The sequence below is a fragment of the Salmo salar genome, chromosome ssa06, assembly GCF_905237065.1.
Source record: "Salmo salar chromosome ssa06, Ssal_v3.1, whole genome shotgun sequence".
Lineage (NCBI taxonomy): Eukaryota > Metazoa > Chordata > Actinopteri > Salmoniformes > Salmonidae > Salmo > Salmo salar.
In genome coordinates, this window is record NC_059447.1 from 61,137,232 (window position 1) to 61,153,346 (window position 16,115).

The window sequence follows — 16,115 nt, forward strand, 5'->3', positions numbered from 1 at the left end:
TGGTTTGCCACGCGTCTGTGGGGGACAGCAGATGGTAAAGGTTTAATCTGTGAGGGGCTCAGGACCCCCCTCTAATCTGCCATGCTTGTGGACGTGGTGGGCTCCAGAGAACTAGACGAGAACACCAGACGAGCACCCGCCGTGCAGCCTGCTTTTACCCCAGCCCGGCCAGGGGGGGTAGAAGTTGGGAGGGACTGGGGCTTGGGCGGGGGGTGTCATCCACCCATCACTTCCAGGTCAGCAGTTAAGGTCCCCTCAACACCAGCGCTTATCCCTTTAGTGTATAAACCACAAAACTCCCACATATAAAAGGGGCTTCACGTGTACCTGAGGGCCAGAGAGAGATGGCCTCCAGCCCTCCACCAAACACAGGCCCAAGTTCAGTCCCGTGACCTCCCAGCTCCAGACAACAGTCAATTCCACCCACAGCCAAACCAGAAGATAGCCCACATCATTCAAACCCATGGGAGAACCCAAACAGACTTTAAAAAAAAAAGACACCAGCGGCAATTCTCTTAGATTGGCCATTTAGTGTGAATTCACTGCAGGGAATGGTGCCTTCAAAAACACATGATGTAGGCTATCGATTTCTCATCATCCCACGGCTCATTAGTAGGCAAATGAAAATAAACTTGAGGGCAAAAAGGAATGAGGGGGAGTAACAACGTGGAAATGACACACTAGGGAACTTGATATATGGTCCAATGTAGTGAAACACTAATTCACCTGTTATGCTGGAGAAACAATAATACATTACACTAAATGACCAAAAGTATGTGGACACCTGCTTGTCGAACATTGCATTCCAAATTCATGGGCGTTAATATGGAGTTGGTCCCCCCATTGCTGCTATAACAGCCTCCACTCTTCTGGAAAGGCTTTCCACTAGATGTTAGAACATTGCTGCAGGGACTTGCTTCCATTCAGCCACAAGAGCATTAGTGAGGTCGGGCGATTAGGTCTGGCTCGCAGTCTGCGTTTCAATTCATCCCAAAGGTGTTCGACGGGGTTGAGGTCAGGGCTGTGCAGGCCAGTCAGGTTCTTCCAAACTGATCTCGACAAACCATTTCTGTATGGACCTCGCTTTGTGCACAGCGGCATTGTCATGCTGAAACAGGAAAGGGCCTTCCCCAAACTGTTGCCACAAAGTTGGAAGCACAAGATCATCCAGAATGTCATTGCATGCAGTAGCGTTAAGATTTCCCTTCACTGGAACCAAGGGGCCTAGCCCGAACCATGAAAAACAACCCCAGACTATTATTCCTCCTCCACCAAACTTTACAATTGGCACAATGCATTGGGGCATGTAGCGTTCCCCTGGCATCCGCCAAACCCAGATTCGTCTGTCGGACTGCCAGATGGTGAAGCGTGATTCACACTTGAGAAAGCGTTTCCACTGCTCCAGAGTCCAATGGCGGCGAGCTTTACACCACTCCAGCCAACGCTTGGCATTGCGCATGGTGATTAAGAGGCTTGTGTGCGGCTGCTCGGCCATGGAAACCCATTTCATTACTCTCCCGACGAACAGTTCTTGTGCTGACATTGCTTCTGGAGGAAGTTTGGAACTCGGTAGTGAATGTTGCAACCGACAGACAATTTTTACATGCTACAGCACTCGGCGGTCCCATCCTGTGAGCTTGTGTGGCCTACCACTTCGCGGCTGAGTCGTTGTTGCTCTTAGACGTTTCCAATTCACAATAACAGCACTTACAGTTTACCGTGCCAGCTCTAGCAGTGCAGAAATTTTACAAACTGACATCCTATGACGGTGCCACATTGAAAGTCACTGAGCTCTTCAGTAAGGCCATTCTACTGCCAATGTTTGTTTATGGAGATTGCATGGCTGTGTGCTCGATTTTATACACCAGTGAGCAATAGCCAAATCCACTAATTTGAAGAGGTCCACATACACTACATCACCAAAAGTATCATCAAAGAGAAGAAAACGACTGACTGATTTGAGATGCAGGCTGCAGTGGTATGGGGTTTACAGTGGACCTTGGCCAAAAATCTGTCCAATAGTAACAGCTAGGCTAAACCATGCAGTGATGGGGAGAGCAATTTGTTGCGCCAAAACTGGCTGCCTTGATGTTCTCAGCCTCTCTATCCCACTATAAAGGGGCACAGCAGAATCTACTAAGCAACTATGCTATGATTACCTGACTCAAAACCAACAATCAAATAATCATAATTTATTGCACCTACAGATAGGCCAAAATCCACAATAAATCCTTTAATCCAGCTGAGACGTAGGTCCTACCAAACACACTATTATCAACTTCACTTGTGTTGTCATGGCCCCTGAGAGCAGCAGTCAGCTAAATGGTTAATATTGTCTCCCTGACGTTCCCTTCTTTAGGTGCCCTACCTCTCCTCACCCTGCTGTGTGTCGTAGTTAGTCACCTCTACTCCACTTGTGTTTATAGGTTGATGTCCTGCTGAGATCATCAGCAGCAGCAGCACAGCACAGAAGCTATACGTGAGCAATACGTTTGGAGCATCGAATCACAATAAAAATGTACAGTATTGAAAGGCAATGTTTTTATTTATTTAACCAGGCCAGTCGTATCAGCACCTAAGTATTGTGATATCGCATCTAGAGGTCCCTGGCAAATCTCAGCACTACTATAAATAGCCTCAGACTCCACCGATAGCAAATAACAATGAAATGTCTGATACAAAAACCTCAATCTATTCAACAGGATTACACGTAATGCTATCCTCTTCCTGCGCAAAACTAAATTATTGTGATGAGGTTCATCGAATAAGGAGAGTCTGCTGTGCTGTGTACAGCTCCAGTACACTGCACTGTTTTCCTCTGGGACAACGCTAAACTACATGACAATGGTTCTGAATGCTTATCTGCAACAACAATAATCGTTGCACTGAATCTTCTATAAAACAAAAAAATGCATCTGTCAAAACACGCTGTTAAAAGGCAGGCATTTTTTTCCCTATGAAAAAGACAATTACCTCAAGAAAACAACCTGTGGTTACCTAGGTTACCCCTTTGGCTCACAGCAAAAACCTTACCTCTTTCAAACGCAATTTTCTTGTCGTCTGCTTCTTTTAGTCAATTACAAAACTTCATTTAAGAAAGGTACAACATGTCTAAAGATTACTTTTCAACATTGCCTGCTCCCTATCGTTCTCACTATTTAGAAAAACATAATAATGTAGGGCTTCCCTCGTGCCCCTTTTCATGACGATGTTAGCAGCCACTTGAGTGAGTGCTAGCTAGCTACAGACCAGAACATTAACTTGTTAGGGCTAAGGTCCTTTTTTCTGAATTTCCGCCTGACTGACGCGCCCAAAATAAACTGCGTTTTACTCAGGCCCAGAAGCCAGGATATGCATATAAATCGGTACCATTGGACAGAAAACACTTTGAAGTTTGTAGAAATGTAAAAATAATGTATGAGACTATAACACAATAGATATGATAAAAGAAAATCCAAAGAAAAACCAACCAGAATTTAAAAAATATATATATAATGTTTAGAGCCCATGCGCTTACAATGGAAAAAGTATAGGTGCATATCCAAATCCAGCCCCCAGATTGCAATTCCTATGGCTTCCACTAGATGTCAACAGTCTTTGTTCAAGGTTTCAGGCTTGTTTCTTCCCAAACGAGAAAGAATTATGAGTTTTAGTACTGGGACTCAGAGTTGGAAATCAGTCTGTGCGCACGCGATGAAGAGGACGCGCACCTGCCCAATATCGTTTTCCTATTGAAAATACTTCTTTCCGTATGAAATATTATAGTTTAATTACATTTTAGGGTACCTGAGAATTAAATAGAAACGTATTTTGACTTGTTTTAACAAAGTTTAGCGGTAGCTTTTTGGATTCCTTTCTCTGCATGTTGAACGAGTGGATTACTTAAATCGATGGCGTCAACTAAACTAACTTTTTGGGATATAAAGAAGGATTTTATCTAACAAAACTACATGTTGTAGCTGGGACCCTTTGGATTGCAAATCAGAGGAAGATTTTCAAAAAGTAAGTGAATATTTCATCGCTATTTGTGATTTTATGAAGCCTGTGCAGGTGGAAAAATCTGTTGTGGAGCGCCGTCCGCAAACAATCGCATGGCATGCTTTCGCTGTAAAGCCTATTGTAAATCGGACAGTGCAGTTAGATTAACCTCTATGGGCTAGTGTAATCCCGTGGCGCGATATTCAAATACCTTAGAAATGCTATTACTTCAATTTCTCAAACATATGACTATTTTACACCATTTTAAAGACAAGACTCTCGTTAATCTAACCACACTGTCCGATTTCAAAAAGGCTTTACAACAAAAGCAAAACATTAGATTATGTCAGCAGAGTACCCAGCCAGAAATAATCAGACACCCATTTTTCAAGCTAGCATATAATGTCACATAAACCCAAACCACAGCTAAATGCAGCACTAACCTTTGATGATCTTCATCAGATGACACCCCTAGGAGATTATGTTATACAATACATGCATGTTTTGTTCAATCAAGTTCATATTTATATCAAAAACCAGCTTTTTACATTAGCATGTGACTAGCATTCCCACCGAACACTTCCGGTGAATTTACTAAATTACTCACGATAAACGTTCACAAAAAACATAATTATTTTAAGAATTATAGATACAGAACTCCTCTATGCACTCGCTATGTCCGATTTTAAAATAGCTTTTCGGTGAAAGCACATTTTGCAATATTCTCAGTAGATAGCCCGGCATCACAGGGCTAGCTATTTAGACACCCAGCAAGTTTAACACTCACCAAAGTCAGATTTACTATAAGAAAAATGTTATTACCTTTGCTGTTCTTCGTCAGAATGCACTCCCAGGACTTCTACTTCAATAACAAATGTTGGTTTGGTCACAAATAATCCATAGTTATATCCAAATAGCGGCGTTTTGTTCGCGCGTTCAAGACACTATCCGAATGGTAAAGAAGGGTGACGAGCACGACGCATTTCGTGACAAAAAAAATCGAAATATTCCATTACCGTACTTCGAAGCATGTCAACCGCTGTTTAAAATCAATTTTTATGCCATTTTTCTCAGAAAAAAGCGATAATATTCTGACCGGGAAAGCGTGTTTACGTTCAAAGAGAGAGAAAATAAAAACATCTCGTGCCCTCGTGCACGAGCCCCAGTCTGATGGTCCTCTGACAGGCCACTATCCAAACACGCTAATGTGTTTCAGCCAGGGGCTGCCTCGATATCATTCAGCTTTTTCCCGGGTTCTGAGAGCCTATGGGAGCCGTAGGAAGTGTCACGTTACAGCAAAGATCCTCAGTCTTCAATAAACAGAGCCAAGATGAACAAGAACTTGTCAGACAGGCCACTTCCTGTAAGGAATCTTCTCAGGTCTTTGCCTGCCATATGAGTTCTGTTATACTCACAGACACCATTCAAACAGTTTTAGAAACTTTAGGGTGTTTTCTATCCAAAGCCAATACGTATATGCATATTCTAGTTACTGGGCAGGAGTAGTAACCAGATTAAATCGGGTACGTTTTTTTATCCGGCCGTGTAAATACTGCCCCCTATCCCCAACAGGTTAACAAGAATTTAAGCTTTTAACCAATATAAGACACTTGTATGTAATTAAATGTATAATATCCATAATTTTTATGATAATTTATTTTAATTGCGCGCCCTCCAATTTCACTGGAAGTAGTCGACAGGTGTCCCGCTAGCGGGACGCCTAGCCCTAAATTAAGCTAGCCAAGACTAACGCAAACAAAAGGACTATACAGCTACAGGTAGTAAGTGGAGTTACAAACAAACTGTACTAAACAAGTTAAATGTCTTACCTGTGATGAAATGTTTTCCACACACACAGCTACGTGCAGCCTACTTGGACACCGCGTCCCCACATTTCCCACACCGAATAGCCTGCAGCCACAAGGCTCTTCTTGCAGGCTCCATTTCCCTACGTGGGGGCATTTGTGAACCGTAGGTCGGGATTTTTGACTTGGCTACATTGAACAGCATAGCAGCTTTTCGGCATGTTTTGTTATTTCTGTATAACAAAAAATCTACGACAAAGTTGCATCTTGTACAATCAAATTGTGCTAGCTCTATTCACAATACATACACTGAGTGTATAAAACATTAAGAACACCTGCTCTTTCCATGACAGACTGACCAGGTAAAAATAGGTGAAAGCTATGATCCATTATTGAAAAAAAAAAGCCTTGAGACAATTAAGAGATTTGGTAAGACAAAATATTTAAGTTCTTTTGAAAGAGGTATGATAGTAGGTGCCAGACGCACCGGTTTTTCAAGCTCAACAGTTTCCTGACGAATTGAGGCTGTTGAGGGCAAAAAGAGGGGGTGCAACTCAATATAGGAAGGTGTTCTTAATGTTTTGTACACTCAGTGTATATAGTTGAGAAAATATTATCCATCACCTTTAACCTTATATCTCCAACTCTCCCCAGTGAGAGTTATTTTTTATGTGCATGATATGAGAATGCACTCACTGGTACAAAATGTGATCGTTACGCAACAGGACAGTTAACCCGCACTACCCTCAAACCAAGGGATGCTGCCTGCTAATTATCTATATACTGTGTTTCAACTTGTCAATTTCAAATTATTTTCAAACAAGTTTTATTTGACAGTTTGAATTGAAGTGTGTTCCGCCTCCTCAATAATTCACAGACCATTTCATTGTGGTGGACAATTAAAGTTTGAGGCATTACGATGAGACGGACAAACCGTGCTCTTTGATGCGAGCCCAAACACTTCTCCAGTGTTTCCTCAGGTCAAGTATGCAGATATTTGTGCATCTCCAGTCAGAACAGGACCTGCACAAACTTTATCCCACTGGCACATTTTCTGGCTGGCGCCCCATTGCTTTCATTATCGTTTTCCTTACTAATAATAACTTTGAACATGTGTGCATTCCTATCAAAGTAAGTGCCTTATTATGCTATGATAATAGTTTCTGTATATCGTGTTATGTTGTTTGTACTGTAGTACATCATATGGCCGTATGGCGCATAATGGTTTGTGTGGTAATCATGTATTTACTGTTTTATTCACATTTTCAAGTACTTGCGACAAATAACGTATTCTTATTCTTGCATAGATTGTAATGGACATGTGTAAAATGCTTTTTTGAAGGTTTTACTGATTATGATGAGCTAATGCTAAGCCATATTAACCCACTGTGTGTGGAGCCATGTTTATTGACATCATTCAATGCATTCTGGGTGTCACGCAAACGCCTGTCAGACCAAAGATGTTTTAGCAAGATGTTATAACAAGATGAAGATATTGTAACAAGGTGAAGGGACGGTTCACTCGTCTTTCGAGTAAACTTCCGGAAGTCAATGATGGGAAGTGAATTATGGTAGACGACACACCCTCTTCGCCTTCAACATGCATACTGAAAACAGACCCAACTCATCTCGTCACCTCTTCTTTGGTTGACGCAGAAAAAACAAACATGGCGGTGCACACAAACTACCCACCGTCGGATTACTTTCGACTTTTAGAAAGTGTTTTACTAAATTATTTCGATGATTGGTAAGCTCACCCGTGATGTGATTAATTGTAAATAGTAAATGCTTTCAGTTAATATGTATTATGGTTTCTGTCAGCTGAGAGTGAGCTTGTTTGCTCACTATTTACACAGTTAGCGCTAGGACCGATTTGGCCTACATTTTCTGATTTGGATGAGAATTGTGTTACGCTGTTGCTACTTCTGTGAATGTCTGAAAATTGCATCCATAAATAAACTGCACACGTCGAGGACATAACCTTTGTGCAAAATGTTTTGTGAAAAAAAACAAAAAAAACAAGTGTGGCCAGCTCAAACGCTGACTGTTGCGTAAATCGTAACTCAATGTTTAATGACGTGTTCTAATCACACCGGTTTGAGCGTACGCTGCAGGGGCCACTGTAGAATGATCACACCCCTGTGTTCGTACGCGTCAAAGGGTTAAACACTAGCTTAACATCTGGTCTGACTTCTATCACCAATATTAAACGATATGATCTGAAGTGTACAGAAACAACTCTATTTTGGGGTTTGTCTGGGATCTGGACTTTGATCGTGTGTGTTACTTTGCTTAGAACAACAATAAATATTGGAGAGACTCACCTCCACCTCGCAGGGGAACTGGCTTCCATCAAGCATGGTCACGTGACACATCACCATCTTCACCTTCTTGGTCAGTTTCAGCGGTGACTTGATAAAAGAATGTCCACCCTCAGGCTTCGGGCTCTCTTCCTCGTCTTTCTTCTCCTCTCCTCCTTCCTCTGCCTCCTTGTTCTCCTCTTCTGCTGCGCTCTTCTCCTGAGATTCCTCTGCTGCTTTCTCCTCCTTAGCAGGCTAGACACAAATCACCAAGAGGAGATTCAGAGAGCGAACAAGAAAAACCCTTCACATCCACAAAGGTCATTTTGTCAACAGTGGTTTGTCAAAGCGTAGCCTAGTTCTGCTTAGTGCCATCAATTCTGTCAGCACAGATCTGCAAGGAGAACCATAGTGTAACTTTATCGCAGTACACACAGCTTTTAACCAGCACTCATTATGTTTTCCATTGGCTTGATCACTGTAGATGATGTCATTGGGCGGATCAGTCTTAAAACATGGAAAAGGGCTGGGGTTTGGCTGGAATATCGACAAGCACAACGAGGAGATGTTTCTTCTGCAGCATAATAGCTTACAGCGATTCCAACGTAATAAAATCATAAAGGACAAATGAGGAGAACATTCAACATCTCTATACTAAGAGATATGTACCTTCTTTGTGACTGACTGACTAATACTGTATCAACAGTGCTTGTTTCTAACTCATAACTCCTAACAGGGCTGAAGGAGGAACCTTGGCACAGAGATCTAGTGAAGTGAGCTAAGTGGCACCAATTCCCCAGGGTCCCTGCTTGGCTTGCTGTGGTTGAATCAGGTCGTGTGACTGCAAGGTCAACGATGACACGCTACTGTCAGACAGCCAGCTGAGAAGACCATCTTGATAAGCAGAGCTATAGTAAACAGAGTAATCTGGGTTCTCATCTGCCAGAGAGGAAATCAATCTAAATCTGAGAATCGTTGAATTGAAAAACACAAGCAAAGATAATGGAGAGACAGTAAGAGGTGTGAAGTGTTAATATGGCCAATATAGGCTAGCATACCTGAGAGTCTGCACTGCCAGTGGAATGATTCTCCTCCTCTTTTTCCTCCGATTTCACTTCCTCTTTCTGTTCTGGTTTCGGCTCTCCGTTTATTTTCTCTTCTTCCACCTGTGGTTCGGCTGCTGTGGCCAATGACGTCTGCTCTGCCTCGGCCTGCTCCCCCTTCTCACCGTCCTCCTCCTTCACGGAGGCAACGCCTGCCTCCTCCTTGGGTGCAGCCTGGCTCTCTTTGGGTCCCACCTGGCTCTGAGACTTCTGCTTCTTAAGCCATGGAGGGAGGAACCTGGAGATGCCTTTCTTCTCTGAGGTTGGTGGTGAGGCTGGGGTGTCCTCGCCCTCCTGTGGTGTGGCGTTGTCGGCGGGCTGGGCCTCCTCCTGCTTCTCCTTGGCCTCTGTGGGGGCCTCGGCTGAGTCGGTGGCCGGAGCGGGGTGGTCGTTGGCGGACTGCTCTGCGGCCTTGGACTCGTCTGTCTGGTTGGTGGCTGCTGGTTCTGATTCAGGTGCTGCAGGCTGCTCCTCTGCCTTCTCCGGTTCTTTCCTCACCTCCGTCTCAGATCCCACCTCTGTCGTCATGGTCCCCAGTCACACTGCACACAGAGAGAAAGAGGGATAGAGTTAAACCAGGAAATATAACATCGTATCATATGTATTCCCAAATCACTAGCTAATAATAAATGAGCCAGGGCCTAAAACTAACCTTTTGGTCCACTAACCAAAATATCACAGATGAGACCAATTTTCACCTGCCCCTATAAGGGCGGGAAGTTATCGGTGTAACGCGACTTAAGTCATGTTTGTTCCTGTGAGATTGAAAGTCTGAGTAGTGGCCGGATTGTCTTCCCTAACAGATGAAATGTTACATTGAGAATCTATGTAAATAGGACAAAGTCTCACTTAAGTGAACTTTAGTTTCAAGTAAATTAAGCCACATTGTATGCCTGTACATTATCATGTTGCTTGTTTTAGGTTGGTCAAATTGTAAATAAATTCATTGTCTACGTTGTGTTCTTTTTTCTTCTCATGTAACACAACACCGCAATTCGAAAGACGATGAGGACGCCATAATATCAGCAGCATTTTTGTCAGTCGTGTTTCATTATGACGGATTTCTTGGCCATTATGTAATTGGAGCTAACTAAAATGTCATGTGGGGTGATGGTACAAAAGGGTAGTGGCCTGCTAAGGGGCTAACTGCATCCCCCACCAGAGAAGAGCAGTGGCCCCAGGCAGGGCTTCTACCCAAATATCAGTGAAAAGGGAACAGCTCTGCACAACGCATTTACTCATTCACCATGACAACAGAACTCAAGGGCAAGAGGTTAAGGTTCGCCACGCCTCTCTCAGTATCACAGAAAAGGGCACGGCTCAAAATAAAATGCAACGATATTACAGCTGCCTGAGTCTCTGGGTAATGGCGTTTTGACATTAATTGGGTTGGAAACGTCATGTTCCAGAGAGGAGGACATAGCCTCGGAAATAAAATGGACAAGGCGCTGCAGGGTGGAGCAATGACTCTCTGTAGAGACTAATTCACTTAAATCAAATTATCTACCCTGACGAAATCGGTTTATTTCCTCTCTCCTGATAACAAATGTGATTGCATTGTAAACCTCTGTAGAATAAAGTCAGAATTGATCATGTACCTGGCATTCCATGGTTCACTTCAGTTAAACTATTCTTGTAGCAATCATTATGAGAGGAGCACACACACGCACGGAACAATATTCTGGGTTACATGCAGGGGCGGTTTATAAATAGAAAAATGGTCCCTCACGCATGACTAGCCACTGAGTTACGAAGGAGAGGAGCCATTTTATGGTCTTTTTTTGGTTCCACACATTTCACAAGGGGTCATGTGACAAGTTGACAGGGGAATTAAGGGAGGCAGCAGCTGAGAAGACTCAGGGAATAGTTGAAAATGTAACCAAGAAAAGGATTATTCTATCCAGAACTAACAGGGATGAGCGACACTTTAGTAGCAAAATGTAACAGAATGAACAGGCTAGGAGAACACATTTTGGGCTTCTTCAATTCAGATTAGGCTTAATCAGGTTAAGGCCAAGAAGACCTCTGCAACGAATACAATTACATTGAGGCTGATAAGAAAACTGTGCCGCTGACACGCATCAACAACAGTGAGCATTCAGACCCTGATAACAAGGAACAGATGGAACAAACTTTATTCAATTTAAGAAAATAATCAACCTAACCCCAAGAATGGCATTGTAACAGACACCACTTCCTCACTGATGTGCGGGCTACATTCAGGACACACAAAAACACAAATAAAGACAAGATGTGTCGGTCTAAGCTACACATCAAACGGTTCAAATTAGGCCTATAAATCACACAATCCATTGCAAAGAAATAGTCTACATCTAGGCCTAATCTAATCAAAAGAAAATAGTATTTTTAACATAACATCAATTCCCTGATAATCCTAACCTGAATGTAGTGCAGGTTCAGGCTGGTAAATTAAATCACAACAGAGATTACCTGAAATAGAATACCATGTTGAATACTATAGGCTACAGGTTCAAAACTCAGAGCATATTTCTACCAATTTGCCACAGGGGAGTGACTTGCTCAGCCATTCATTGGAACCAGGATCTGGCCACCCCAGCAGACTGCAGGCTAAATCCCAAATCTGCAAAGCTTGCACATCATGGGAGTAAGTGAAACACAGCCTGTCAAAACCAATCCGGGTCCCTGTCAGCAAAAAACAAAATGGCCACTCCATAGAGACATATGACTGACGTGCTCTCTCGTCATCTCATGCCGTCAGATGGTATTTTCTTTAAGAGGCTAATATCACAGACATAATCCAGCAGACAGGAAGTCACAGCCTCAACACACACACTGGTTCTGGAGGTGGGTGGTGGTTAGCCTAAGTGTTTATCCTCGTAAAAACACGCGTCTCGATCTACGGCTATATGATAATCACTTACGCTAGGAGAACTGCGGGTGTGACAGTCTGGGGTATTTTAAGCATGTCGGTGTGTGTTTTGCTAGCTGTACACCACCAGCCCAAGTGTAGGCTATGTGGAGCGTGTAAAGTGATAAGGGATTTAGCTTATCCCCAGTCGGATCAAACACTTCACCTCCCTACACCGCAACACAGCCTATTGTTTCATTACACTAATTAGACACGTTTGGACAATTAAAGTACTCTGACTGCAGTGACAAAGTCTGGAATCAAAACCATTAAGACATGTCTAAGATACACACAATACGCAAATTATCCTATTTTTTTATTTCTTTTTTCAATGTTCTCAGGTAGTCCCAAGAACTGACATGAAGCAACACTGGCAGTCTGTGATAAAGATCATATCTCTGCTCATTCCCAACTGGCTGCAGTGTTAGCTTTTTCCTCCTGCAGCAAAGCAGGTCTCTAGTTATGTTTCAGCCTCTCCTTCCATCTCGCCCAGGGCAACAACTCCCCAGACAGGAGATTCAAGGCCTCTTCCCCCCCCCCCTCTCCCCCCTCGCTCTCATTCCCACACTGCTAAACAACAATAGGACTTGCACCCACTCAGGTCTGGGAAATCTCCATCTAGCCTTGTACTCAAAATGGAAATGCAGATCATGAGTGGACCGAAAATGTGCCCCCCCCCTATCTAGCTTGCCGTAAGCGCTTCCCCCCATATGTCCTTTCTATATGAATTAAATGTTTATGGCATGCCTTATGTAACTTGTCTGAACCATCTGGTACATCTCAAACTGGTTTCCTCCTGCATGCAGAAGAGTCTCCTAGTAGCAAACACCAAGTCTAAACACATTGAAAAACTCCATACGCGAGGACAATTGTTAGCCTAGTTATCAGCTTATTTCTCGATCAACCTCTTTAAACAGGTTTTTGGTGCAACAGAGCTTTAGAGTAGTAATTGTACTGATAGTGTCTCTTCTTAAATGGGAAACCAGAGGGAAAAAAAGCATGTCGCTAAGAGCGCTCCTGCACTGTGGCGCTGGTCTGGGGATTGTTTTGCTTAGGTTCTGCTCCCCACCGAGGCATACCATAGCGGGAATGCTGCAGCTTCAAAAGGATATGCGACAGGCAGGCTTTCATTTCCCCCTTATCCCAGGACTCTATCCCCCAACCCCCCCCCTCCAATAAAAACATCCCCCAGACAGTGGCAGGAGAATACATTAGTGCGGAGCTGCCATTCTGTTTTATCATCTTTAGACACAGGTTAGCTGTTTTGTTGTAGTACAGTGTTGCAACTCTTTATCAAGCCCTTGTATCTTCAGGCTTTGTGACAATACACACGGTCACCAGCTGCGCACACATGCATTAATTATGAAGTCACGTCTCATAACACACTGGGTCAGTCAATGTGCTTGGCAAAACAAGGATGTCACTGCAACAACAACCAGGACAACGCCCCTCACTGATTATTCCAATCAAATCACTGGTTAATTAAATGACAGCTGGACAATGACTAGGCAAAGTCAATTTGCCAGTATTTTTAAATATTATCACATTTATTGCTCACATACACATGTTTAGTAGATGTTATTGCGGGTGTAGAGAAATGCTTGTTCATTACCATATCTACTCAATCGTATGACCCATGAGCTCCAGGAACGGCTGAACTCTGAACACTCTTTGCGTCCAGCTAAACTTAAAACAGCTGACCTCACATTCTATCAAAGTGAACGGCAGATGAACTGCACTGACTATTAGCCAGCCGTGTCAGCCTCAGAGAAGTAGCCTCAGTACAGTAACCCAGTGCACCGCTGTGGTGTGGCGCTGGGTGTGAGTACTGAGCAGCACCTTACCGTGATCTCTCCCCCGCTGACGGCCGACTCAAGACTCAGTCCTTTCCTTTCACCGTCCTGTGCTGTATTCCAGCTGATCAACCTCCTCCTGCTCTATACACTGCTGTCATTACCGCACCAAACTCAGGAGGACAGGCATAGACCGAGAGAAGAATGAGGGCGAGAGAGGAAGCCAAACTCTGCTGAGAGAGAATGGGGGAGGGAGGAGGGAGAGCGTGAGCGAAGGAGGCAGACCCCACCCCGGCTGTGTATGTGCCAAGAGATGGATTGTTAATGGACACTTGTGTTCAGGGACCAAGGCTAACCACTCCTTCACTCACTCCATCCTTTTCCTTTTCCCTGGCACTGCCGCCTTTGACTGGCATAGGCGTGCCAGCCCTCTCCTCTCTCCTTGGGGGACACCAGCTTGGTGCTGCAGCAGCTAGCTAACTACACACACACACAAGCATTCACACACAGACCCATTGCGGGTTGGCTCCTATCTAACCTAAATGACAGGAGTTTAAAGAGCTCTGAGGAGCCTGTCCTCAAAATAAAGTTTTACACACCATTCCAGAGTGTAGACCAGACGTACTATTCTCAGCACCAGCAGTGACTCACAAGCATCGACATGGTGTTATAACTCAGTTATTCTAATGGTGTTAGCAGGCGAGCACCTAAATTACATTTGGGCCAAATCTTTATCCCAGTATTAGTGCTAATTTCACACATTGGGTGACAGATGGGAGGGCTCAAGTCATGTCAATGTACAGTGAAACAGACGGGTCTACAGTACAGACGATAGAGGGTCTTAGCAGCCATGTTTCGAACAGTAGTGCACCGTAGTAGGATACAGCAGAAAATGATGCTAGGGATGGGCATTTGAGAAACAATTTTTAGAACACAAGGCCTGCACATTTATCTATATGCCAACAGTGCGCAACAATGCCTAATTTATCATAACCATCACAGATAACAAATCCTAATTGCCCCATATACACAGTGGCTTCAGAGCGTATTCACACCCTTTGACTTTTCCCACATTTTGTTGTGCTACAGCATGAATTTTAAATAAATTAAAATTGAGATGTGTCACTGGCCTTCACACAATACCCCATAATGTCAAAGTGGAATTATGTTTTTTAGACACTTACACAAATTATTTAAAAATGAAAAGCTGAAATGTCTTGAGTCAATACATATTCAACCCCATCGTTAAATAGACGGGACACAATTATTCCAAAACTGCAGCGCTCGTGGTTGGAACACATATGTCCCTACTTCAGTCAACCAGTCCATTTTGAATTTGTGATTAAAAAAAACTGTCGTCATTTGGCAAGGAATGTAGCTTGTGAATCCCATCAGTTAGATCCGTTTCTAATAGGCGTTTATTTCGGTAGGCCTAACGGGAGCTTGTCAGTGTACTCAGCATGTGTGTTGGGCTAGTGGTCGGGACGCAATTGACTGAGTGAGACGGAGGGAAAAGGGAATTTAGGGAGAAGCGTGATGCTTGGTTTCTTTATTGTTGTGCCCCGCAAATGCACATGAAGATATGGAATACTAGAGTGAAAGCAAATTAACGTGGTCTTCCAAGACAAAATTTCGCTCTCTGGTAAAAGATTTTTGGGATGGCCGAGTACCCAAGTACTCGATTACTCATGCTCATCCCCCAAATGATGCAGGGGCATTTTTAGGGAGACGCACTCTGAAGTAGAGTTGGTATCCCCAAAGTGTGCACTATGAAGGGATGCGTGCCCCAAGAGAGAGATCAAAACCGCTTGTCGTGCTTAAGGGGGAGGAGGCAGGATGGATAACAGGGTCTATGTTGAGCGGACTCATCAGTGGGAGGGTCACAGCAGGATTAAACTAAGAGGAATGTCCAGACGCCCCAAAGGATGAAAAGACCACAGACAAAAGGAGCTAATTGCCCGGGTCTCATGGCACAAAATGTCAATTTTCTCTTTCCTCTAAAGCCCTTTATTGAGGTCAAATGACAATGAGTTCTGCTGTTAGATGGATACGGGGGAGAGCGAAAAGCCACAAGTATTGGAATGAAGCTTACATTTTTTACCACTATGTACAGCAGTGCCCAGGGCACATGCCTATCTTATTTCCATCAAACAGCCGCAAGGCATAACACACATGCTTTCATACTGAACAAAAATATAAAATGCAACATTTCAAAGATTCTACTACTGAGTTACAGAAAATCTGTC

General features: G+C 43.6%; 1 protein-coding gene across 24 annotated transcripts in view; it reads right to left on the bottom strand.

The window, feature by feature from the left end:
* The window catches only part of epb41l2 (erythrocyte membrane protein band 4.1 like 2), a 93,113-nt gene that overhangs the window by 41,490 nt on the left and 35,508 nt on the right, over nt 1-16,115 (bottom strand). For 21 of the 24 annotated variants that reach the window (XM_014205091.2, XM_014205083.2, XM_014205090.2 and 18 more), the window contains exons 1-3: nt 13,921-14,105; nt 9,142-9,728; nt 8,108-8,338 (exon numbers count right to left, since the gene is read on the bottom strand). In XM_014205091.2, coding sequence (XP_014060566.2) covers nt 8,108-8,338; nt 9,142-9,714 — 804 coding nt within the window. In that variant the 5' untranslated portion in view covers nt 9,715-9,728; nt 13,921-14,105. Of the gene's footprint in view, nt 1-8,107; nt 8,339-9,141; nt 9,729-11,637; nt 11,662-13,920; nt 14,106-16,115 lie in introns of those variants that run through there. The other 3 variants (XM_014205074.2, XM_014205072.2, XM_014205073.2) reach the window with 2 other exon arrangements.